Source organism: Parus major, chromosome 1 (assembly GCF_001522545.3).
Source record: "Parus major isolate Abel chromosome 1, Parus_major1.1, whole genome shotgun sequence".
Classification (NCBI taxonomy): Eukaryota; Metazoa; Chordata; class Aves; order Passeriformes; family Paridae; genus Parus; species Parus major.
Window position 1 is genome coordinate 102,284,720 of NC_031768.1, and position 24,135 is coordinate 102,308,854.

Genomic DNA, 24,135 nt, shown 5'->3' on the forward strand with positions numbered 1-24,135 from the left:
GGCTGAAAACTGGGGAGGGGGATTGCAAAGGCCAGAGCCCCCCGAGGAGAGAGGGGTGGGACTGAGTCCCGCTCCAAAGCCGCCTGCTTCCCCCATGCACCCAGGGACGGTGGAGGGCACCCAGGGATGGGGTGTGGTGGTGGTGCTGCCCTCCTGCCCCTGGGATGCTCAGCCCCAGAGGGACGGCACGGCATGGCATGGCATGGCATGGCATGGCACGGTGACAGGGACGGAAATGGGGATCAGGATGGAGACACATACGGGATGGAATGGGATGGGGACAGGGAAGGCACTGCGATGGGATGTCGTGGGGTGATGATGGGGATAGGATGGAGATGGCGTTGGAGACAGGGAGGATACGGAAGGATGGGGACACGGGGGGAAGGTCCGAGCGCTGGTCCCAGAGCGGGCCCGCCGAGTGCTGCTCCGGAGGGTGTCCAGGGACCGCTCCCCTCCCACCTCCCGCCCCGAAGTAGCGGCTGCCGGAGTCGGTCCGAGGTGGGGGGTGCGTGCGCCCACGAAGGGTTAAGGGGGGCGGGGGGCTGAGAGGAGGGGGGTGTCGGCTCCGCCCGCTCCCGCCGTCCCCGGGAGATATTGTCATGCAAAAGCCCCCGGCGAGCGCAGCCTTTGTCCGCGCTCCCCCCGCCGGTATATTAACGGGCCGGGGCGGCGGCGGCGGCGGCGGCGGGGGCGGGCGGGGGCCCGGCGGGCAGGAGGCGGCGGGGACGGGCGGGTGGCAGCCGGGGCCGCACCGGGCTCGCCATGGACTACTCCTACCTCAACTCCTACGAGTCCTGCGTGGCCGCCATGGAGGCGAGCTACGAGTTCAGCCCCTGCAGCCAGGCGGGCTCCTTCCAGTACAGCCCCATGCGGGGGGGCTTCGGGCCCGCGCCCGCCTGCGCCCCCCTCGCCTCCGCCAGCTGCGCCCTGGGTGCCCTCCGCGACCACCAGCCCTCACCCTACTCAGCAGGTAAGGGAGAGGGACCCCCGAGCCGTCGGGAGCTACCAGGGACACTCCCCGGGCAGCCCCTGGACGGGCGTGAGGGAGCGGCCACGCCGTCGCGGCTGGCAGGGATCGGAACTGCCGGGGCACCGGGGCAGCCGGGGCTCGGGACCGACGGCTGCCGGTGATGCCGGGGCTCTGTGCTATCGCTTGCCGGAGCCGTCAGTCGCCTGTACGGTCAGTGCTCGATGCCGTCGGTGGCCGATACTGTGGGTTCCCGGAGCCGCTGCCCTGTACTGCCAGGACTCGATGCCGACGGTACCATTACTGCCGGTTCCCGGCAGCGCCGGTGCCCTATCCCACCAGTTCCCGGTACCGTTGTTGTCCAGTACGGTCAGTGCTCGGTGCTGCCATCGGCACCCGCTGCCATCGGTTCCCGGTGCCGACAGCGCTCGTTATCGCCAGTTCCCAGTGCCGCTGGTGCCCGGCACTGTCAGGATTCGTAACCATCGGTTCCAGGTACCGCTGGCGACCGATATCATCGGTTCCCGGTGACCCCAGTGCCCAGCACCGTTAGTGCTCGATGCTGCCGTTCCAGGAACCGTCTGTTCCCGGTGCAGCCAGTGCCCGTTCCTGCAAATTGTACTGTCGGTTCTCGGTACCGTCAGTGCCACTAGTGCCCGCTGCTGCCCGTTCCCGTTGCCGCCGGTGCTCAGCACTGTCAGGCTCGATGTCCTCGGTAACGGCTGCTGTCGGTCCTCGGTGCCGTCAGCTCCCCGTGACATCGATTCCCGGTGCTGTCGATCCCCGGCACTGTTGGTGCTAGGTCCCGCCGGTTCCCGGCGCTGCCAGCGCCCGAAGCCCAGGCTGGCTCTGCCTGGCTCGGTCCCAACCCCGTCCCCGTCCCGGGTCTCCCCGCTCGCCTCCGCCCTTGTGGATGAACCTTCCCAAGCACGGCCGCAGGTCCTGGGGATCCCTGGAGCTGTGACAGCCCCAGAGCGGGGTTGGGGAAGGTCCTCGTCCTTGGAACCCCACTCCCCGCTCCGCATTCGTTGTCACCGCGGAGGCGCTGCCTGTGGTTGCGCCGACAACGAAGAAGCTGCCGATCGGTACCGGCCGCCCCATCCGCGCCGGTACCGCGTTGTCCCCCCTGCCCTGCTCCTGCCCCGAGGCCCCGCGGAACGAACGAACGAACGAACGAACGAAGGAACGAACGGGGCCGGGGACGCAGCGGGGGCAGCGATCCAGCCCTGCCCTCGTCCTTCCCGCCCTGCCCGCGGAGTCCTGCCTGGTTCTTCCTGCCCGGTTCATCGTGCCCGGTCCATCCCCTGATTCATCCTGCCCCGTCCACCCCTTCTCAGATCACCCCAGCCCAGTTTGTCATCTGTCCTTTGCCGATTCCTCTGCCCAGTGCATCCTCTGCCCGTTTATGTATTCCCCGTCTATTTCTTCCTAGGCAGTCCTTGCTCAATCCTTCCCTGCCCCGTCCTTCCCTTCCTGGTTCCCCCCTACCCAGTTCATCCTTCCTGGTTCATTTATCCCTGGCCAGTGTCCCCTGCCCAGTCCATTGCTTCCCGTTCATCCCTTCCCAGTGCGTTCCTTCCCGGTTCATCCCTGCTCCATTCATCCCTGCCTGATCCATCCCTGCCTGGCGTCTCATGCCTGCTGCACCCCTTCTCGGTCCATTTCTTCCTGGTCCATCCCTGCCTGATGCCCCCTGCCCAGGTGTCCCCCAGTGTCCACCACAGCCCTCCCGCTGTACTGACTCCCTGTTTCCCTCCTAGTTCCCTACAAATTCTTCTCGGACCCATCGGGGATCAACGAGAAGCGGAAGCAGCGGCGGATCCGGACAACATTCACCAGCTCCCAGCTGAAGGAGCTGGAGAGGGTCTTTGCCGAGACCCACTACCCTGACATCTACACCCGCGAGGAGCTGGCCCTCAAGATCGACCTCACCGAGGCCCGGGTGCAGGTCAGCTCCGGGGAGGGAGGAGGGGGCTGGGGCTGGGGGTGGAAGGCTCTAATGCCACCAGAGCAGGCACCCTGACCATGGGACACTGCTGCTCTGCTCCCTGCATTGGCAGGGGTGACAGGAAGGGACTTGGCCTTGGCACTGCCGCAGTCAGGGGACACACTGTTGTCACAGCCTTGCCCTGGTGGGAGCTTGGGGGGACAGCCTGGCTCCCAGTAGAGTGTGGGCATTGGTTCATGCCACAGCACTGTCACTGTCATCAATGATTTAGTCCAGTCCCAAACACCTTGAGGTTGATGAGAGTGCAAGAAGGACAGAGAGTGGCACTTTGTGGGTGAAGATGTCCCCTGTGTCAGTGCAGATTTTTCCTGGGGGATGCAGACACCCTGTGTCAGTGCAGAACTCTTCATGGGGTCCTTCTGTGTGGGATCCCTCCTGTGTCAGTGAATACCCCCGTTGTGGATTCAGATCCCCCTTGGCATGCTTCCCCTTTGTCAGAACATTTGTCCCCATGGGGATGTAGGGACCCACAGGAGTGGGGGTCCTTGCCCCCTCCCTCCCAGGGGGGATCGTGAGTGAAGTGGACCCCACTGTTGGTACCATGGGGAACTGGGGGGTGGGCTCTGACCACACAAGGTGCAGCTGTGGGTGCAGTGTGACGATGTCCCCTCCCCATTTCCCTCCCCAACACCGGAGCACAGGCCAGTGCCTGGCACCAACCTCACAAATCCACGTTGTTGCGGATACATGGATCCCTGTGCTGATGTGGAAGACATTTCCCGAGGGAATGGAGGGTTGTGAGACCCACCCCGGAGCCTGGGAGGGCTCCCCGCAGCCACCGGCTCCCCGAACCCCCAGGGACCGTGGCAACGGGTGTTCCCATCCCCTCCATCCCCTCCAGGTGTGGTTCCAGAACCGTCGAGCCAAATTCCGCAAGCAGGAGCGTGCGGCCAATGCCAAAGGTGCCAGTGGCACCGGCAGCACCGGGAAGAAGTCGGAGCCGCGCTCCTCCTCAGAAGACGACGAATCCAAGGAATCCAACTGCAGCCCAACTCCAGACAGCACGGCGTCCCTGCCTGCGGCTGCCATCGGCAGCCCCGGCGGTAGCTTGAGCCCCAGCCCTGGCGTGGGGGCACCGCTGGGCTCCGGCCATGCCCCCCAGCCCCTCAAGGCACCCCTCTGGGCAGGGGTGGGCGGCGGCAGCGGCGCCCCCAACACGGCCGAGCTGCTGAAGGCCTGGCAGCCCACCGAGGCTGTGCCGGGACCCTTCTCCGGCGTCCTCTCCTCCTTCCATCGGAAACCAAGCGGCATCAAGACAAACCTCTTCTGATCACTGAATCACCGGTTCCGGCTGCCCCCAAACCCCCCTCGGCCCCCACCCTGCACCCTCCACCCACCGCCCCCACCACGGACCCAGGCGCGATGCTTCAGCAAACGGGGAGAGGGAGCAGGGGCCGCCCCCGCCGCCTCCCGCACCCTGCGCTGATGGGACGGAGCCGGAGTGGGGGCAGCTCCCACCGACTCCCGGGGGTGCTGTGGGACCATGGGGGTGCGAGGCGGGGGACGCCGCCCCCACGCTCGGCCAGCGTGGCCCTGGCAGAGCCTTCGGGGCTGGGGGCTCCCGGTGCACTCCAGGGTTGGGGGCAGATGTGGGGCTCCCCACGGCGCTGCGGGTGCTCCAGCATCGCCCCAGGAGATGCGTCCCTCAGTGGTCTGTGCCGCTGGGCTGGGGGCGAGAAAGCACTTTATGGGGGGGCTCTGGGGCCCACAGGGTGGGCAGTGCCGGGGAGTCCGGTATGGAGACACCCCTCGGTGTGGGGAGGGGCCGATTTCCCCCAGATCCTGCCTGCTGACATGGATTCCCCACCCAGCAGCACCTGGCAGGGAGAAAACACACTCCCCCCGCCCCCGGAGACTGTGGGGAATAAAGGCAGGGCTGGGAGGTTCAGCGCTCACCTGCATTGCTGCAGGCGCCGCCAATGGGGACAGAACAGCCGGGGGTGAGCTGGTCCCCCCGCGGGAGCAGGATGGGATGGAGCAGCCAGGGAGATGCCTCGGAGCACCATGACCCCTTGCCAGCAGCAGGCTGGGTGTTCCCGCTGGAGCTGACTCGGGTGCGGCTGGGACCCCCCCGCACCACCCCGTGACCCCCCAAAGGGTTCCCGAAGCAGGGGGGTGGTGCCGGCGGGCAGCTCGACCCAGCTACACCGGTGCTGCTGGGCTTCATGGCACGCTGAGGATGCTGGCAGCCCATTCACGCGTCCCTGTTCCCTCCTGTATCCCTCCCAGTCCCCCCGAGGTGGGTTCCCCACTTTTCTTTTGGTTTTTAACCATTCTGTAATTTATTACCCATGTTTGCAAATGCCACTAATCCAAATTAAACTTAATTTATTGACGCTGCTGCTGGCCTGCAGCCCTTGCTGCACCCCAACCCGCCAAGGGCTTCAGGGGTGGAGGGCTGCATAGTCCCATCCCCAAAACCTCTGAAAGCCACCAGAACCCCCCAGGTGATGCCACAGACCTCCAGCACCTCAGGGATTGTTTTGGGTGCCCCCCACTCAAAGACCCCGAGCAGCTGCAGGAAGATGAGGGGGCATCCCACGGGAAGCCCCAAGTGGGGTGGGGTGAGGAGAGGGGAGCCCCACACAGCTCCCCTGGCCTCTAGGGGCCCTTTGGGGGGTGATGATGAAGGTCTTGGTGGCACTGGCATGGTGACAAGGTGCATGCCAGGCTATCGGGGGAGTGGTCTGAGGTACCCAATATGGTCAAGAAGGGGACAAGGGACCTGGTCTCCACCTTGCTGGGACCAGTACGGAGAGCTTGGAGGGGTCACAGATTATGCTGGGACCCAGTTCTTCCCCCTGGTTCCCTACCTTGTCCCCCTCCCCAGACCTTTCCCCACACTGAGAGCTCCACCATACCCATTGCATGAACATGACAAAAATCACTCCAGATTTACCAAACACCTCCAAACACAGGAGCTGAGGGTTTAGTGGGGGGAAGTTCACACCAAACACCCCCAGTAAGAGAGGGGGGATGTTGGGGGATGCCAGGGGGGCCTGGCCCATCCTTCATCTCAGCCGGAGTGGGGGATTGGGGGGTCGGGGGTAGCATCGCCCCCATCCCCCTGGGGACAGGAAGAGCCTGGAGGGGGCATCCCAGTGGAGAAGGCACAGCGGGAGGACCCCTGTCCTGGGGACCCCCACCCTGGGAACCCTCCTGGAAGGACACTTAGCAAGGCTGGGGGCTGAGCACCCACAAGGAGACCAGGCTGCCAGCCCCGCTGCCCCCAAGGGCGACACAAAAGCCCCGGGGAGGGGTGGGCACACCCAGCAAGTACCTAATGGGCAAACTGGGTGGGAGTGGGGGTATGCCCCAGAGGCACTGGTGGTGTGGGGTGGGCTCTGGGGGAAGGCACTGATCTGGCTCTGTGGTGAAAAGATTGCCAGGCTGGGGATGGTACTTCCAGCATAGGGACATCTCCCCAGAGTGGGGATGGGGACCCTGCCATGTGAGAATGGGACTCCCATGGCTGGGATAGGGACGCCAGAGTGGGGACAACACCCATCCAGGTGGGGACAGAATCCCCAGTATGGGGAAGACAGGACCCCTGGGGATGGAACCTCTGGGTGGAATGGATCCTCAGGGTGGGGCCCCTGGGGATGGGGACAGCACCTCCATGGGTGGGAACGGGGACCCCTATGGTGGGAAAATGATCTCCAGGGACAGGGGACAGGCAACCATAGGACAGGAACAGAGACCCCCAGTGAGGGGATGGGACCCCCAGAAATGGTAACAGAGATTCCTGTCATGGAGACCGATACCTGGGGTGGAGATGGAACCCCTGGACATGGGGACAGGGACCCATGGGGTGAGGACAGGAACCCCCAGGGGTGGGGACAGCACATCCAGGGCAGGGATGGGGATCATCAGGGTGGGGTAGAACCCCTGGTGTGCAGATATGATGTCCAGCATAGGGACAGGAGTTGGAACAGGGATGTACAGCAAGGGGATAGTGATAGGCACCCCGTGGGTGGGGATGGGGATCTTCCAGGGTTGGAATGGGACATCCATGTTGGGGACAGGATCCTTAAGAGTTGAGGATGGGGACTCTGAGCTGTGCCTAGTGCTGTCTATAGGGGCTGGCTGAGCCATCCCATCCTATCCCATCCCATCCTATCCCAGCTCAGCCCAGGCATCATGAAGGCACTTGGGTTGAGACATGACTTGGCTCAGAGCTTCCTCCTCCTAGCTGTGAGGGGTCATGGGGGGAGCCAGGATCCCAAGGGTTACCCCCAAACACCTCAACCACCATCCCTTCTCCCAATAAATAAAAAATAACTTAAATGTGAGGGCACCCCGTAGGGATCCTCATATGAAATTATCTGACCAGGACCCACCACCCCCCTTCCCACCCCATTACCCAGCATCCAGGGTGGGGGACGGGCTGTGGAGTCGTGGGGCTCCCACTTGCTGCTGGTGATGGTGGAATGAATGGATGCAGGATGTGGGACTGTGGGATGAAGGATCCTCAGCTGCAGGATGCACAGCTGCAGGACCTGGGATGCACATCCATGGCACCCTGGGTATGTGGCCACAGGATGCTGGGCCGTGGACACATGGCTGCAGGATCTGGGATGCTCAGCTGCAGGATGCAGAGCCACAGGGTCCGGGATACGTGGCAGCAGGATGTGAAATGCACAGCCATGGGATCCAGGATGTGCATCTGTGGGATGCAGGATGCTGGGCTGTAGGACACACAGCTGCAAGGTCTGAGATACAGGGCTGCAGGATCTGGGATGCTGGGCTGCAGGATGCAGAATATGCAGCTGCAGGATCTGGGATGCTGGGCTGCAGGATGCACGGGATGCTGGATGTGCGGCGGCAGCTACTTGCGAAGCTGGAGGCTCTCCAGAAGGATGCGCTTGTGGCCAGGCTCCAGCACTCCAGCCTCCTCCAGGTCCTCCTCTGTGATGTCACTGGGAATGAAGCACAAATATGGGGCTCTCTGCCCCCGAGGGGTACCCCAACCTCGGGTGGGGTCCCCACTTGGGAGTGCTAGAGCCCCCACTTGGGTTGCTGGGTGCCCACCCAGGCTCCATCCTGCCCCTGCTGCAGGGTTTTGTGACCCTCGGGTGGCAGTGGCGATCCTGAGAGGCAAAGGGGATGTGGGAGCAGTGGGGACATCTTGGGCAGCTGGGACACCCAGACACCCATGGGACAGCAGGGACCCCTAAGAGCAATGGCATCCTCCAGGGTAGCACAGAACCTTTTGGGGCGGTGGGGACCTGCAGGGGAAGCGGAGACCCTCAGTGGGCAGTGGGGAACCCCCAGGGACAGTGGTGACCATCAAGGGACGCACCCCCTCGGACCTCCCCAGAACCCAGGTACCACAATGACCTCCCGGGGAAGACATGGACCCACTGGGGTTGGCCAGGCTGCTGGTGGGAGTGGGTGGGGGTCCCTCCCCAACGTTCTGGGGGGCTGCTCACCTGAGAAACTCCAGATCATCCCAGCCATTGCGCACCAGCCCCTCCTCGTACCGCTCCAGCCCCAGGGCCCGCAGCCACTCGCCCACACCGGGAACAGTGCCCACACCACGGCCCAGCGCCTGCACCCCAACAGCCTCAGCACCATGGGGCACCCTAAAGGGAGCCCCAGCTGAGGTGCTGAGTACCCCCACCCACCCTGTATCACCCACCTCCTCAGCCAGGTCCTCCTGGATGCTCTCCTGGATGGAGTGGGGAGGGAAGGCAAGGGGGTGGCCATAGTCGGGGTGCAGGCAGCGGGGAGGCAACCCCCCCTTGGCCAGCAGTGGTGGTGGGGGGACCACCCTCCCCTTCCCACCCCCATAGTCCACCTCACTCAGCGTCTTGGCCATCTGCAACACTGAGCAGGACCGGTCATCCAGCAGCCCTCCCGGCAGGCCAGGAGTGGGCAGCCCCCCAACTGCAGGCAGCCCCCCGGTAACAGGCGTCCCAGCAGCCCCCTCCATCCCAAAACCAGCCCTGGTGGCTGGGGCTGGCCGGGGGTGAGGCTTAGGCAAGGGAGCCTCTCCTAAGGCAGCAGGGTGGGTTTTTGGGTCCTCACACCCGGTGGACACCAGCAGCTCCTTCGTGGTGCTGAAGAAGGTGTTTGGGGGGAGCTCCAGCTCCCGTGGCAGTGGCGGTGGGGGAAAATCCGGCGGTGGCAGGTTGAGGGTGCCGAGGTCCTCTTCCTCATCACTCTCGCCACCACAGCACGTCGAGGGGCACTGGCAGCACTCCTGCACTGCCAGCTGCACCTTGGCCTTGGGGGGCTTGCCGGGGTCCCCCCGCACCAGCAGCTGGTGGGGGACCCCCTCCAGCACGTAGTATGCTGGGTTGTTGAAGCTGTTCTTCAGGGGACCCCCTGACAGCTCTGGCATTGCCTCCGCCTTGGACCTACGGGCACAGGGGTGAGCGTGGCACCCACAGAGCACTCCCCCTCCCTAGCCCTGCCCACACTCCCTCACCGGCTTGGCGCGGCCTCGTCCCTGGGGGTGCTGCGGTGTGGGGCAGGGGGACGAGATGCTGCTGTGGTGCTGCTCTTCTCAGGCTCCTCTGGCAGCTTTGCCAGGATGGTGGTGAGGGGCTCAGCACCGGTGGGTTTTCGCCCTGCAGACCTGCCAACAGGAGGTATTGGGTGTCCCTTGAGGCTTGAACCCCCACAGCACAGATTCAGACTCCCAGGACAGGGCTCACATCACCCAGAACATGGTTCAGACCCCGTGGGATGGATCTCAGTAGCCCAGGTCAGGGCTCAGATCCCCAGGATGGGGGTTTGCCCTCCAGGATGGGGTTCAGCTACCAAAACATAGCCAGAAACATATTTAGAGGTTCAGAGCCCTATCCCCACCCTCTGTGGCACAGAACTGGCGTCAGGACTGTCCCCAGTCACATCCCACACACCAACCCAAAGGCATACTCTGAGCAATACCTGTGCTCAGGTGAATCCCTGAGGCCTGCTGACCCCCAGCAAATGGTACCCCCCACCCTGCCGAGCCCCGTCCCCCATACTTGGCATTGTCCTGGGTGGCCCTGGAAGCTAGTGGCACCTTCCCTTTACTGGCTGTCGTCTCATCCTTATCGACGCTGATCCACTCTGCCAGGGAACAGGGGTTCAGTGGTGGAGCCCTGTCCCCACCGTCGCCCCTGGGGTGAGGGGACCTCACCATAGAGCCTCTCGCGGGTGCCCAGGCGCTCTGTGGGCACCCGGACCTTCATGGAGCCACGGATGTTGCCGGTCTCCTCACCACGGTGGGACAGGTAGGTGAGGAACTGCTGCGCTGTGCTGCCAATCATTGACTTCAGGGCAATGACACACTCCCCTGGGGGTGAGAGTGGGGGAGGTTGGGGGTCTGCACCCCATGCACCCCCGGTGCTGGCGTGGTGCTGGAGTGGACACTCACCGTAGGACTCATAACCGTCTAGGGATTTGACGGTGAGCAAGAGGTGCTGGTCCTGCAGGTACTCAATCTCGGAGAGGATGGGCTTCAGCTGTGGCCAAGGGAATGGGGTGCTGGCACTGAGTGGGTGTCTCCCTGCCTGCAGTTTCCCCCAGCACCCACGTATCAGCCCCCAGCCCCTCCTCACCGTGGGCAGCTGCCGGGATGACCACTGCACCTTGAGGAAGTTGATGTTGTCGCTGCTCTGGCTGTCATTCTCAAAGCTCTTCTTGAACTCTGTGGGGTAGCAGGACATGGCATCAATCCTTGAACCTCCCAGCATGCCATGAGCTTCCTGGGGCCCCTCTCAAGCCCCTTGGGACCCCCCACTGCCCTCCCAGTACTCACCTTCCAGGCAGGTAGAATAGAACTCGATGAAAAACTTGGTGCGACTGGATGTCTTCACGATGGCCTCTATGCTCTCAAACTCGATGTATGCCTGCTCTGAGGACTTGGAGAGCCCTCCATGGAGAGGCAAGGGATTGGAATCCCCCTAGGACCTCTCTACTTAGAGGGAGAGGTGGGATCATGGAGGGGCAGGGGACAGCAAGGTATCCCCTTGGGCATAGGCACCTTTTTTGGAAACGAACTGGGATGTCACTCCCACTTCAAAGGAGCCGAAGACAGGTGAGTGGTCACTGGTGACAATGTCATCTGTGCACCCTGCAGTCAGTGGGCATGGGGAAGAAGTCAGGATGGAGGGGGGGACCATCCCCAGAACAGGGACAAGGCTGCTGGGGGTGGTCACACTGCTCACCGTAAGCGTTGCAGTTGATATGCGTCTCGGGGTAGGACTTCCAGAGGATGCGGTCACACCAGGATGGCACGTTAGTACGAACCTGGCAGGGGTGGGGAGAGGGTGGGGGTTCAGATTGGGGTGTCCTCCACTCCTCTGACTCCCCCTGCCCCAGCACCTACCCCTGTGGGCTTCTGCTTGTGCCAGACATAGGTGTCCCGGGAGCCTCGCTCATAGCGGTAGGTTGGGGGGAAGGTGATCTCCTCCTCACCTGCAGGGACAGCAGTGGGTGAGGACAGTCCTGACAACAAGGGCTGCAGCCCTAGACCCTCCTGGACCCCCCCCAGTCCTCACCAAAGCGCAGGAACACCTTGTGCTTCTCCTTCTCCAGATTGAGCTGATCCACCTTCAGCAGCGGCTCCAGCTCCTTGCGACTGATGTAGTTGAGGATCTCCTGCAGCAACAAAGGGGTTGGCACTGGGCTGGGAGGGGGACCCTGACAGCCTCACCCACCTTCCCAACTCCACCCACCCCTTCCCCTGACCTGGATGTCCATGTCTAGGCGGTAATTGAGGTCCCCAAACCAGAAGAGGTGAGTGAAGCGAAGGGAGATGTCAAAGGAGCTCAGCTGCTTATCCCCAAGTGAGAGCAGGCGCAGGATGTCCAGGTAGTTCTGGTTCCTCCTGCAGCAGGGTACATGGGGACAGGGTGTCACAGACATGAGGACAGGGACAACAGCTCTGTCCCAGCCCAGCTCAGGGTGGGGGCGCTCACCGTGCCGTCTTCTCATTGCCAGAGGTGAGGTGGCAGTTGACAAAGCCAAAGGAGGTGCCATTGAACATGAAGGAGACACCCACAGCGCCTTTGTTCCCTGTGAGGAAATGGAGACATGGGATGGGACCAGGCAACCCCTGATTCTACCTCGGGGATGGACACCCAGCTGGCCCCGGGTCACAGTGATGGGGCACAGTCCTCACCTGGCCAGCTGGCACAGGCACATGCAGAACACACTGACAGCCCTCCTCATAAAACACACCCCCACAGAATCCCCCTCATGCAAAGCATGCTCATCCAGGGCCTTCTCATGCAACACAAACATTCCCAGAACCTTCCCTGTGCACTGCACACAAAGCCCCCCTTGTGAAACTCCCGTGCTATGGGACCCCTCCTTGTGCAACACACACACACTGGGACCCCTCCCCATGCAATGCCCACATACCAGGAGTCCTCATCATGCAACACATGCAACAAAAGGATCTCCCCCATAATGAAGATATCCAAAGACTCCCCCCAGTGCAGTGCACATCTCTGTGTCCCTCTACACCCTGCTGTGCCCCTACCTAGGGTGTTGGCGATCCCTGTCTTGACGCTGGAGGTGCTGACATGGCTGATGCGGTTCTCGTGCTCTGGCTTCACCAGCACCACCACCTTGATGTTCCACAGGGACTGCATGGCCACCTGTGGGCACCAGCACCCTCAGCCCCCCGTCAGCACGCACTGGGGCCACCTGGGGCCTTAGGGGCCCCTCTGGTGTGTCCACAGGGGATGCTCATTACTGCTTCATCCCAGCCTCTCCCAACAAGGCCTGCTGCCCAGGGAATCCCACCACCATCAATCAGTATCCACAGCTACCCAGCACCAGGAGAACACACCAAAATACTTGCTGTCAGCAGACCTGGAGCACCCACAGCCACCCAGCACCATGAGAGCATCTCAGAACAGCCAGTGTCACAGAGCCAGAGCACAGCCACCCCCAGGACACTGAGAAACACACACCTCCACTACCCACCAGTGCCTGCACCCCAGAGCCCTGGACCCCCTGGTTCTTACCGGGCGGTACTCAACTTCTGTGAAGTCCTTGAGGACAGTGCGCAGGAAGTCCACCCACTCCTTGTCTCCCAAAGAGTTCTCCTGGGTGCCGAAGACATAGATGTCGTGTGGTATGGCCATCGTCACCTCATCCAGGGTCTTGCCCAACCCCTTGGAGGTGATCCATGAAGTGATGTTCTTGGGGGGAGGAACACTGCCTGCAGGGGGGACAGCACAGTTAGGGGGGACTCCAGGGCCTTGACACCCCACCGTGAGCTGTCCCCAGCCCCACTCACCCATGTTCCAGGTGCCAATGAAGACAGAAATCATGTCAGGCTCATCCTGGTGAGAATGCTTGTTCTTCATCAGCTGCAGGAGCTGGCAGAAAGCCTCACGCTTCTGCAGGAGGGGGCAGTGAGGGGGTGTAGAGGGGCTCCCCACAACCCTCTCCAACCCCCCTGCTTTGGCTCAACCAAACCTGGCACCTTCTGGACATGGGGGACTGCCCCAGGGGCATTACCCAGCCATCAGGCACTGGTATCCAGAGCCTGTCCCTGAGCCCTATCAGGGCCCAGGGGCTAAATCCTGCCCCACCCCAGCCCTACAATGCACCCCTTGTCCCCCACCTGCTCCCAGCTGAGCATTACCCACCCGAGCACTGACAAAAACAAAGTCCTTCCGTTGCGTTTTATCCTTTTCCTTCTCAAAAACGATGCCAAGCTTGTTCTGCACCCGCTGTGACTTGATCAGCTGCCGAACTGCGGAGGAGTGGCAAGAGCTGGGAGGTTGCTGGGTGCCCAGCTGGGTGCTGGAACCCCCCCAGTCCATGCTTTGGGGGACCCCCAAGATGGGGACACCCCAAGCATGAGGAAATCCCCCAGCTTCCAGCCCAGCACTGAGCCTTACAGGGATGCTCCCCAGCACAAAGGCAATCCCATGAGTGCTGGGGCCCCGAGACGCCTCCACACTCACTCTTGTCATGGGTGAAGGTGTTCCAGTCCTCCTGGGAGTCCTTCTGCTTCTTCAGCACCACTAGTTTACCCCCCTCCACGTCCACACTCAGAGTGTACTTCTGTGACTTCCCAATCTTGGTCAGGTCCCCCAGGGTGATATCCAGCTTCACCTGCCAGAGGACGGTGGGATGAGGGAGGACACAGGGGACACCTCAGCACCCAATTTGGCATCTGGCCTCCCCCAGAGACACCTAGGTGCCCTCAGTGTCACACTGGAGGTACTCAGTTGATGCTGAAAACCCCTCAAACCTCCAAAACTGGGCAGGGCAGGGGGTATGGGTAGGGCTCACCTCAAAGGTCTGCACTGGGATGCTCTTGGCCTTGCGTGAGAGGGGTTGAGGGGGGGTGGCAGGAGTGGCTGAGCTCATCTCCTGCAGGGCCTTCAGTGCCTGCCAGAGTCCCAGCTGGGTCAGCCAAGAGCCCACCAGTCCCCCTAGATCCATCAACCCCTCCAGTCCCACCAATATTCCAAGCCCCAACAGCCCTCACAGTCCACAAGGCCCCACTGGCCCCCCCAGCCCTACCAGTGCTAGCTCCACTGGCCCTCCCCAGCCCACTGGTGCTTCAGTCCCACAAGCCCATCCCCAGTCTCTCAGCTCCACCAGCCCAGCAATCCCTGCCAGCTGCCCCAGTCCCACCAGTGCCCTCAGTCCCACAGTCCCTCCAGTTCATCCAGACCCCCTCAGAACACCCCCATCAGGCCATCCACCCCAGCATCTCCAGCCTCACCTTCTTCTCGATGGAGGACAGGAAATCTTTCAGCACAGAGAGCTTCAACACCAGGTTCTCCAGCTCCTGCTCTCCACTCTGCCCTGCTGTCTGGAATCCCCAGCAGGATACCCCAGCACAGGGATGTGAACCCCAGACCCACCCCAGAGCTTCCCCTCACCCCAAGTGGCAGAGCCCACTGGCAATTTGGGATGGGGCAGGGTGGTGCGTGTTTCTCCACAGGCTTTTCCACCACCCATGGATGGTAGGGGGTTGCCACTGCTGTGTCCCTGTATTCCCCTTACCTGCTGCAGGATCTTGGAGACCATGGGGGAGCTCTGCTGGTCAAACACCTTGGAGAGGATCTCCAGCCCTGCCAACACCTTGTCCACTTCACTGGAGGGGCAAGAGGAGCCAGCTCACTGGGTGGCACAGACATTCTTCCATCTGTCCAACTGTTCCAGTGTCCAGCACTCACCTGTGCAGCCGTTTGCAGGACGTGACGAGGGTCTTGTTGAGGTGGGGGAGGCTGTTGGCCCCTCCCTTCACTGCCTCCAGGTCCAGGGTGTAGCTGCCCTTCAGGTACTCATGGGAGATGCTGATGAGCCCATTGGTGCTGCAGAGAGCACCCAGGGGGTGAGGGCCAGCAGGGAGAAGCAGGGGACAGACAGGGGGACAAGCAGGAGACAGACGGACCCTCACCTCTCCACTGGTCCCTCTGGCACAGATGGTCCCAGGCCAGTGGGGCTGAGTCCCACCGAGGTGCCAGAGAAACTGGTGGAGCCGGAGCGTGGTGGCAACGGTGGCTTCTCATCCTCTCCGTCTGCAATGGAGCAATGACGGGGCCAGTCACCGCCACCCCAGGGGTCTTAGGACCCTATTCACCCACCCATGTCACCTGCCATACCCGAGTAGTCCCTGTCTTCCACGGTCTCCTTCTCTTTCTCCCTCTCAACAGGAAAAAGCAGGGTGCAGACCAGCCCCTGGTTGGGCTGCAGGTACAGGGCAATCAGCTCGTTGAGCGTCTTGAAGCGCCGCACCTGCACCCCCTGTGACGTCTGCGGGGACATGGGGACACCAGGACCATCAGCGCCTGCAGCCAGCATCACCGGACCCCCCCCCAGGTGGAGACACCATCAAGCAGGGAAACCCCCCATCTAGGGATGCCACCATGCAGGATGTCCCCAAACAGGAATCTCCCCAGGCAGGGATACCACCATGCAGGGACCCCCAGGCAGGGATAACACCATGCAAGGGTCCCCTCATGCAGAGTTGCCACCATGCAGGGATGTTCCCATGAAGGGACCCTCATGCAGGGACCTCCTCATGCAGAGACTCCCATGCAGGGATCCTCCCATGCAGAGATGCCACCGTGCAGGATGGGGGGCTGACCCCACAGCCCCATGGTGGGGACCAGAGCCCACTGCAATGGGGCCTGCAGGGCTGGTAGGCAGGCTGACAGGGTGCAGGCAGCAGCCGTCCCTTGGCTTCCTCCCTCCCAGGGGCAGCTTTTCCTGCCCGCCTGGCCAGCACAAAGAGGGCTCTGTTGCTCTAAAAATACCCAGTGCCACAGCCAGCCAAGATGGGCACAGCCAAGCCATCCGGCACAGCCGGGCACACACGTGGCACTGGGCCAGGGCTGAGCCCAGCACAGCCACCCAGCACAGCCAGAGAGACAGACAAACTCCCAGCACAAGGTCAACACTGAGCGCTGCTGAGCTGGAGATCCCCCACTGCCCATGAGCCAGAGGGTGTCCCATGCCCGCGCTGCCCACCTGCACGGCCAGGAAATCCTCCTCGTCTGGCAGGATGCGGTACGTGTGCACGTGCTTCTGGAACCTGCGGCAGCGGGGAGGGCATCAGGGTACTGGGGGTTGGGTGGTGTCCCCCCCCCTGCCTGCATGGCCCCTGCCAGCCCCAAAGGGATGCCCAATACTCATCCAGTCATCCTACTTCACCCACAGTGAGAAGCTCCAATAGCACTGTTCCCCATGGAATGCAATGAGCTGACAAGGAAAGCCCATTGGAAAATGCTTGCAAAGGATGGGTGCTGGGAGTCCCGGAGTGACTCCCCTGCTTGCTCCGACCCCACAATCGACACTGCTATGTCCTTGGCAGTGCTGCTCCCCTGCCACACTGCCTGTCTGTGCCAGAGGCACTGTCCCCAGCCCACAGCACAGGCAGGAGCTGGCAGGTGCAGGCAGGAGCTGGCAGGCAAGACACCAGGAAACAATTTATTTTCCAGTGGGAGCTGACAGGAACCAGGGACATGATCCCACGGCAGGTGGAGACAGGCAGCGCTAAGAGATGGGGTGACAACATCACTGGTGTGAGAAGCAGGGTTGGGACCCCTCCCTGTCTCAGGGACTCCAGGGGACAGGGAGCCTCAGCACTGCCTGACCTCCCCACTCCACAGCTGTCAGCAGGAACAGTGACTCCTTGGCTGGGCTCTGGCCACAGAGGTCACCATGTGCATTGAGGCTTCTGTCACCACACCAGGGCCATTCAGTTGCTGTGTCCCCTGCCCCAGTAGCAGCTCGACACAGGGCTGGAGGACTGGAACAAGGCAGCATCCATCCCCCCATGCTGTGCTGCGTCCCTGGACAGGGTGCCATGCCCTCACATCCTGTGCCACGCTGCCACGTCCCCTGGTGTCATCCTACAGTTCAGTTCTGGTTACCCTGGTGCCACCATGCTCCCTGCAGTGGCAGGTACCCCATTTCTCCTGCCTCCCCTGCAGGGTATGACCTCCAGCACCACTGGGATCTTCCCAGGTGCCCCAATGCCCAGCCAGGGGTCATTGGGAGGGTGGGGCCATGGAGAGCCCTCCAAGTGGTAGGGGGAGCTGAATGGGAACCCACTTTCGGGGGGGCTGTATGGAAAACACTGCTGTGGGTGAGAGGATCAGGGGTTCCCAGCTCAAGTCTGTGGGAGAATCCCAGCTGGTGGGATGGTGGGGGGGGGGGGGAAAGGAGACACCCCCAAACCAGTATGCTATGCAAATAGCATAAAGGGTCTTGGTGGGAAGTCCCAATACACAACTGGGGTCTCCACAGCAGGAACACCAGTGGAGGTGTGAAGGGGATGCAAGATGAACCCCAGCACAGCACCAGTAAGTGGAACTCAAGATTGGAGGGGCAAGGAGCAGGACCCTTAGGAGGAACCTCAGCTTTGGGGGATATCAAGGGGCTCTCTATGGATAACTGATGGGGGGGCTGGAGGGACACACAGCACCGGGGGTGGTACTGTGGAGGGGGACTGCAGGGCCCCCTGGCTGCCCAGTCCTGCACCGTTGTCGGCTGCTATTTTGGTAAGCAATGACGGGAGGGGGGGGCCAGAGAGCACCGGGCTTGGGTACAAAGAGCCTTTATGCGGGAGCCACAGGACTCCCCTGCCGTCTCTGACGCACAGCCAGCACCCTGCCACAGCCCTGCCAGCAGCACACTGGGCACCCCGTATCCCCACTGCTCTCTGGTAGCCTACTCCACCAAGAATGGGATGTGGGCACACTGGCAAGGGGGACACTGTGTGCCCACTGGCAACACCCTGGCACTGGTGTCCCCATGAACTGGCAGTGAGCTGGGACGGAAGCTCCAAGCCCCCGCACTCCTGTGGGACACCACGCCAGGACTGTCCCCACCAGCACTGCTCACCAACCAGGGATATCAGCACACCCTGGGATGCCACTGCCACATGCCAGCTGGAACTGTGAGTTCCGGTGATGCCCCAATATGCTACCCTGAGGCAGTAAGTGTGACACCCCAGTGTGCCGTGATGAGGGCACAGTGAGATGTCCTGGTGTGCCACATCCAGCCCAGTGAGTCCATGGCGCACCAGCGGGAGGGTTAAAGGAAGCCGACACTGCTGGGATCCCGCTGCAGTTCCCTTTCCTCCTTCTGACCCTGCAGCTATTTTTAGGGCCCCAGCAATAGCTGGGCCAATGGCCCTGCAGCCCTGTCCACCTATTCACTGACAACAGGGATGCCTGGTGAGATCACAGCACCAGGGACTCCCAACAGTACTTGTTGCAGTGCAGCCTCCCAGCCTGGCATCCCCACAACACGCTTTGCCATGCTGCATGGTCCCAATCCCACAACTCAGCCATGTGGCACCCATGGCCTCCTCACCAGGCACTGAGAGACATCAGTGACAGACACACCTTACCCAGGCACCTGCACCATGATGCTGTCTGTAGCCCCCTGTTACCCACACTGGCACCACAATGCCCCCCAGCCATATGGCACCATTAGGTGCCAGAATAATGTGCTCTCCCAGGGCTGTGCCTAGTGCTGCTCGCCAGCCCAGCTTTGTGGTAGAGAGCCGGTGCCCAGAGCCATGCTATGCCCACATGGCTGGGAAACTGCATTTGCAACTGTCCATAAGGAAGGACAACCATCCCACCAAGGAGGCTGCATGCCTGGCACCTGCACGTGGCACCAGCACACAGCAACCCCAGGCCAGGGCAGGCCAGCTCCCAGTGTACTCACAGTTCTCCCACAGGCTCTCAGGGCACAGAAAAGCTTTGAGTTCAAGTGCCCTCACCACCACCCCACAACCACATCAAGGTCCAGATGCTGGTATAGGTAGTCAGCCTCAAGCAGAGGCAGTGGCAAGCCCCAGGAGCTCCCAGAAGCATTGCAGCACATGGAATATCATCAGCACAAGGTGCCAGAGGCCCCAGGTATGGTGGGGTGTGAGGGTGCACCACTGGGCAAAGGCATTTCAGGACCCCAAGGGCTGTCACTACTCACCTGTGACCTGGCACAGACTGGGAGCCATGCAGTTGCATGGCACAACTCAAGGTCACAGAGATGTTCCCCTTCCCCAGGTTGGGGAACCCCAGACACAACAGCAGGAGCTGGGGACCCCCAGTGCCATGGGTAGGCTCAGGGACCCCAAGAGTGTGGGGTAGGGCCCAGGCCGCCCATCTCATAGACCCCCATGGTAGCAAGGGTGGCTGTCACAGCCCCCCTTGAGCCAGCCTGGTATCACCCCCAGCACCCACAGATCCCCAGCCCCTCCAGAGTCTGTTGGTATCTGGTCTTCTGGGACACCCAGGCCAGAGCAGTGACATTCCCCTGGTGCCCTGTGTCCCAGAAGTGCCAGCATCCCTCTGAACCCCCAGGTCTCTTTGCGTCTGTGCCCTCTCAGCACCCACTGACCAGAGCTGTCACAGTCTCCCTGGGCCCAAATTCCTAACAACCCACATGGTACTGGTGACCCCCATGTCTGCTGTATCCCCCCAGGTGGATCCCCCCTCTGCCTGTTGCCCTCTTGGTGTTGGCATCCCCAGTGCTCTCTGCGTGCTCCCCTGGATCCTTTCCAGTGATCCCCAATGCTTCCCCTGCCAGTGCTTCCTTGGCGCCCCCCGCTCCCGCCCTCGGTGCCTCTCCCACTGTTCTTCCCGGTTCTCTGCCAGTGCTTCCCCGGACACTCGCCCTGTGTACCACAGTGTTCCCCCGAATCCCTGCAGTGACCCCCATGACGCCCCAGTGTTACCCCGGTACCTCGCTGGTGCTCTCCCAAATCCTCCCCGCTGCTCGCCCAGGACCCACCCCCGCCTCCCCTCCCTCCTCCCCGCTCTCCTCGGACCATCCCCGAGGCCCCAGTGGTGCGCCCCTGAACACTTCACTCCTACGCCGCCGAATCGCCCCGGTACCCCGTCCCGTTTCTCCCGGGATCCCCCCAAAGCTCCGGCGGTACTTCGCCGGTGCTCCCCCAAGCTCCCCGCTGCTGCTCCCCCAGGGTCGCCCCGGGTCCTCCCCGCGACGCCCTGTCCGTGCCTCCGCAGCTCCCCCGGCCCTGCGCCGGTCCCCGGCCGGTGCACCCCCTCCCGTCACCCCGATGGCCGCTCCCGGATCCCCCCCTGTGCCGCCCCGGTACCTCGCGGGTGTGCCCCCGGCAGCCGCCCGCCCGAAGCCCACTCACAGCAGGCACAGTGCGTAGGCCCCCGCCACGCTCTCGCTGTCCCGCACCAGGAAGCTGCCGTCCCGCCCGGCCCGCGCCAGCTGCTCCTCGGCCGCCGCCCGGCTCAGGTCCCGGTGGTACCAGGGGGGCACCGGTACCGGGGCCGCTCCTCCCGCGCCCCCCGTGCCCGCCATGCTCCGCCACCGGGGCCGCGCCGCGGGGCCGCGCTCTGAGGGGGAGGGGGGAGCAGGGGGGCGGGCACCGGGGCGGGGAAAGGTGGGGGACGGGGGCATCCAGGGAACAGGCCACGGCTTCGAGGGTTGGGGGCACCGTGGGCAAGAGGGGGGCACCCCCGGGGGTACCCAGGGGCCCACGGGGGGAGATCCGGGGGCGGCCACCGGGAGGGGCGATCGCGGGAGGGGACCCGCGGGGGTCGAGGGCGGCACCGGAGGGGATCCTGGGGCAGAAGCAGGGGGAAGCACCCGTGAGGTAACGGGGGAGCACTGGTGGGGTCGTGGAGACTGCACCGCGAGAGGCACCGGGGCAAATCCGGGGCCAATGGGTAGGAGGTTCAGGGGGGTAGCAGGGGTGTCTGATCGAGAGGCGGACACCAGGGGAGCAGCAGGAGACTGGGGGTACCCAGGGGCGTGCCCGAAGGGAAGGGCACGGGCACGGTGGTGTGAAGGCACCGGCCGTATGAAGATACCGGGGAGCCGGGCACTGGGGGAACGGGTGCCGCGGTGGAGCAGGGCCGGGGCCACGGGCTGAAGTTGGGAGCACGACCCGGTTTTGCCACCAAAACCGGGGACTTCTCCATGGCCCAGAGGTCGGGGCGATTCCACCCCACAGCTGCGAACTCGGAACATGTGGGGAAAGGGACCTCTGGAATGGGCTCTGGGCCGGCAGAACTCCCTTGACAGCCATGCTTCCACCTCAGGGTCCCCAGGATGTCCTCCCTTTTTTTCCCAGTCTTGTCCTGTGCACCCCAGGATGTCGGTGATGCCCAGAGCCCTGGATCCATGTCAGGTGCTAGGACACATTCAGTGATCCCATTCCCCTGAGCCCCAGTGGCAGGCAGCTCCGTGCCTTCTACTTTGCCTGGGTTTGGGGGAGCCAGTGCTGGGTAGCCAGGTTGGTCGGTAGAAATGAATGGGAGTGATGTCTGCTTCATCTCCTCACCAGAAGCAGGATTGGATGATCAGACATGCCCACACCCCTCAACCGTCCCATTGCCGCCCCAACCCTCAGTACCACAGCACCCCAACACCAAGCAGAGGGCAGGAGTGTTTATTCACGAGCCACATGCCTGGAGGGGACACAGCTTGAGGATATCCCATGGGCAGGCACAAGGCAGCCTGGTGACCATCTACTGCCTGCTCCTGCCTGCAGCCTCTCCTGCTCAGAGCGGGGTCAGGAGCATGAGGGGCAGCAGGGACAGCAGGATGGAGAGCGGGGACTTTGGGGGAGCATCACCACGGGCATAATATTGGGCGACGGCGACATTGGGGTTCCCCTGTGTGGGATCAAACCACATCTGGATGCAGCGACCGCTGCCACGGTGGTGGGACGTGTAGCGGTAGGAGCCAGACCAGATCTGCTCGCAGAGTGCAGCCGCCGTGGGGAACACAAACTTGAACTTCTGGCACATGGCACCCCTGGGACAGTGGTTGGTGCCTGGGGGCAGGCAGGGGGTGAAGTGGGTGAAGGGCTTTTTAAAACAGGTGTGGTTTTCCTGTGCATGGGGTGCAAATGGGTCCCACTGGCATTGATGGGGAAGACTCCAGTTGACCTCAAGGTGGTACAGGGTCTACCACCACATCACCCCACACCCCATGAAGACCTTCACACCCCCTGACCCATGCACATCCACAGGGGATTCCCACCTGGCTGCTACTCCCACCCCATGGGGACCCTCACACCCCTGGACCCACACACAACAACCACAGAGAGGGGACACAACCTCCCCTGCAGCAAGATGGAGGGTGACTGGAGACTCAAAGGAGGGTCGAGGCGTGTTGGGGGGTGCCCCACAACCCCTATTCACCTGTAGTCCAGTTCCAGCCCTTGTGCCAGTTGACCTTGCAGGTGACAGCATCCTGGCAATCCTCCCACCACTGCTCACAGTCCTCCCGGCACAGTGGCACATCCCGGATCCGCTCCTTCCGCCAGCTGTTGTCTGCCTGCAGGGCCCCCAGTTTCCCCCAGTTCACCCCAGGGATCCTGGTGGGTGGGTGAGGGGAGGTCTGCACCTACCTGGTCGATCCATGGCCCCAGGTTAGGGGAGCACTCATAGAGACATGTGTCCTGGATGAAGTGGCGCTTGCACTTCTCTGGCATGGCCCCACAGTGGTCCCAGTTGAAGTTGTACAGGTAGGACTGGTCCTGGTGGGCTTCCATACTGGTGTTGGCAGTGCAGCAGGCATTGTCCTTCCAGAGGACACACTGTACCAGGGCAGCCTGGGCTCAGCTGGGACCCATCAGGACCCACCAGGGCTCAGCTGGGACCTGCTGTGGGTCCAGGGAAAGCACTAGTGCCCATGGCTGGGTGACACTGGGTGATGGAATTCATGTCGGAGCAGAAAGCCCCCCAGCCTCCATCCTGGTGACCCCACAGCAAGTGACACCAGCGTGTGCTGGTGCAGTGGATGAGGACCGTACCTGCCCATAGAGCTGCCCCTCAGGGCCAGGCTCTGTTTTATGGTGCTTGGCGTCCATGCAGATGTTGAGCAGAGAGTCCTGCGTCACTGCTACGGTAGGAACTGGCCAGGCCACCAGCACCAGCAGAGCCAACACTGCTGCCATCGCTCTGCCAGGGCGACAGCAGGTCAGGACGGCAGCACTGAGACACACGGTGACAGCGGGGACAAAGTCCCCCACTGTGCATGTGAAGTGCGGCAGCACGTGGTCACTGCCACCAACAGTGGGGCCAGGGATCTTACCTGGGGGGTGCCAGGGGTCGGGGCTCTTACCTGGGGGGCAGCTGGGCTCCAGGTGCCGTGGGACGAGCACAGCTCATCTCAAAGATCGTGGTGCAACCCTTGGCCACGGATCACGGGATGTGGGAATGCGGCAGATTGGACAGCACTGAGGGCACGGAGGAGGCAGTGCACCCTGCCCTGGCACCCTGCTGTGTCCTGGATTGACACTCCTACATATCCTGGCCCACCACCAGCCCCACATGCAGCTGGGATTCATCCTCCTGGCGCCAGGCTGGGGCCAGCACCAGCCAAAATCCACCTATGGCTGTTTTTCCTTCCCTCCTGTGGGAGGTGGCCTGATTCCCTGACACCAGCACAAGGGGCAGGACCTGGCCCCCCAACACCACCGGGTCCCTGTGAGTGACAGGGGGGGAGCACCGCAGTGGGTAAGAGATGTTGCTGGTGGGGACAGAAACCCCTGTGGGGTCACCGATGGCCACAGGGTAGAGGCAAATACCCCTCATGGAATTGCAGGTATTCCAGGGGATCACAGGTGCCCCATGGCGGGGGGACCAGATGCCCTGCGGGAGAGCAGTCACCTGTGGCTCGGGAGGGACAGAAACTCTCCCGTGTGGGACATGTGGGAGGAGAGAGAGGGGAGATA

The 24,135-nt window shown here is 62.7% G+C and overlaps 4 protein-coding genes across 6 annotated transcripts in view; 2 read left to right on the forward strand and 2 right to left on the reverse strand.

Annotated features, from left to right (window-relative positions):
• The first annotated feature begins 762 nt into the window (after nucleotides 1-762).
• On the forward strand, nucleotides 763-4,507 carry PHOX2A (paired like homeobox 2A). The gene is made up of 3 exons (XM_015645869.3): nucleotides 763-970; nucleotides 2,728-2,915; nucleotides 3,817-4,507. The coding sequence occupies exons 1-3, from the start codon at nucleotides 763-765 to the stop codon at nucleotides 4,243-4,245; spliced, it is 825 nt and encodes a 274-aa protein (XP_015501355.1). The 3' UTR covers nucleotides 4,246-4,507.
• Nucleotides 4,508-5,286: 779 nt separating this feature from the next.
• Nucleotides 5,287-20,774, reverse strand: INPPL1 (inositol polyphosphate phosphatase like 1). 3 transcript variants are annotated; one of them, XR_004499647.1, is made up of 28 exons: nucleotides 20,575-20,774; nucleotides 16,422-16,485; nucleotides 15,554-15,704; nucleotides 15,349-15,469; nucleotides 15,125-15,262; nucleotides 14,952-15,042; nucleotides 14,668-14,757; nucleotides 14,229-14,327; nucleotides 13,898-14,048; nucleotides 13,577-13,683; nucleotides 13,222-13,324; nucleotides 12,947-13,143; nucleotides 12,457-12,574; nucleotides 11,891-11,987; nucleotides 11,661-11,799; nucleotides 11,471-11,570; nucleotides 11,299-11,387; nucleotides 11,138-11,219; nucleotides 10,954-11,043; nucleotides 10,729-10,842; nucleotides 10,529-10,617; nucleotides 10,345-10,432; nucleotides 10,108-10,263; nucleotides 9,953-10,037; nucleotides 9,409-9,558; nucleotides 8,408-9,337; nucleotides 7,754-7,894; nucleotides 5,287-7,709 (listed from the first exon to the last, which is right to left on the reverse strand). XR_004499647.1 is itself a non-coding variant. In XM_015645852.3 (28 exons), the coding sequence occupies exons 1-28, from the start codon at nucleotides 20,745-20,747 to the stop codon at nucleotides 7,804-7,806; spliced, it is 3,813 nt and encodes a 1,270-aa protein (XP_015501338.1). In that variant the 5' UTR covers nucleotides 20,748-20,774; the 3' UTR covers nucleotides 5,287-7,803. The 3 variants fall into 3 exon arrangements, 2 of the variants coding, with proteins under 2 accessions (XP_015501338.1, XP_033374231.1); XM_015645852.3 differs by having other exon boundaries at nucleotides 5,287-7,894; nucleotides 8,408-8,526; nucleotides 8,617-9,337; XM_033518340.1 differs by having other exon boundaries at nucleotides 5,287-7,894.
• A 1,050-nt stretch (nucleotides 20,775-21,824) lies between these two features.
• On the reverse strand, nucleotides 21,825-24,129 carry LOC107204728 (folate receptor gamma-like). The gene is made up of 5 exons (XM_015628408.1): nucleotides 23,523-24,129; nucleotides 23,212-23,359; nucleotides 22,807-22,995; nucleotides 22,598-22,733; nucleotides 21,825-22,227 (listed from the first exon to the last, which is right to left on the reverse strand). Exons 1-5 carry the CDS (start codon nucleotides 23,567-23,569, stop codon nucleotides 21,953-21,955), a joined length of 795 nt encoding a protein of 264 aa, XP_015483894.1. The 5' UTR covers nucleotides 23,570-24,129; the 3' UTR covers nucleotides 21,825-21,952.
• Nucleotides 24,032-24,135, forward strand: part of ANAPC15 (anaphase promoting complex subunit 15) — a 2,498-nt gene continuing 2,394 nt past the window's right edge. The window contains exon 1 of the mRNA XM_015645209.1: nucleotides 24,032-24,100. Coding sequence (XP_015500695.1) covers nucleotides 24,032-24,100 — 69 coding nt within the window. The remainder of the gene's footprint in view (nucleotides 24,101-24,135) is intronic.

Bases quoted from the DNA above. Each gene is read 5' to 3' on its own strand.
- INPPL1 (XM_033518340.1), bottom strand. From the start codon at position 20,747: ATGGCGGGCACGGGGGGCGCGGGAGGAGCGGCCCCGGTACCGGTGCCC. The intron at 11,220-11,298 runs GTAGGTGCTGGG...CACCCCTGCCAG, and splicing joins ACAAGCAGAAGCCCACAGGG to GTTCGTACTAACGTGCCATC. The intron at 9,559-9,952 runs GTATGGGGGACG...TCCTGTTGGCAG, and splicing joins GCCACCCAGGACAATGCCAA to GTCTGCAGGGCGAAAACCCA.
- LOC107204728 (XM_015628408.1), bottom strand. From the start codon at position 23,569: ATGAGCTGTGCTCGTCCCACGGCACCTGGAGCCCAGCTGCCCCCCAG. The intron at 22,996-23,211 runs GTACGGTCCTCA...GCCCTGGTACAG, and splicing joins AGGGGCAGCTCTATGGGCAG to TGTGTCCTCTGGAAGGACAA. The intron at 22,734-22,806 runs GTAGGTGCAGAC...GGGGCCCTGCAG, and splicing joins TGGGGCCATGGATCGACCAG to GCAGACAACAGCTGGCGGAA.
- PHOX2A (XM_015645869.3), top strand. From the start codon at position 763: ATGGACTACTCCTACCTCAACTCCTACGAGTCCTGCGTGGCCGCCATG. The intron at 971-2,727 runs GTAAGGGAGAGG...TTTCCCTCCTAG, and splicing joins GCCCTCACCCTACTCAGCAG to TTCCCTACAAATTCTTCTCG. The intron at 2,916-3,816 runs GTCAGCTCCGGG...CATCCCCTCCAG, and splicing joins TCACCGAGGCCCGGGTGCAG to GTGTGGTTCCAGAACCGTCG.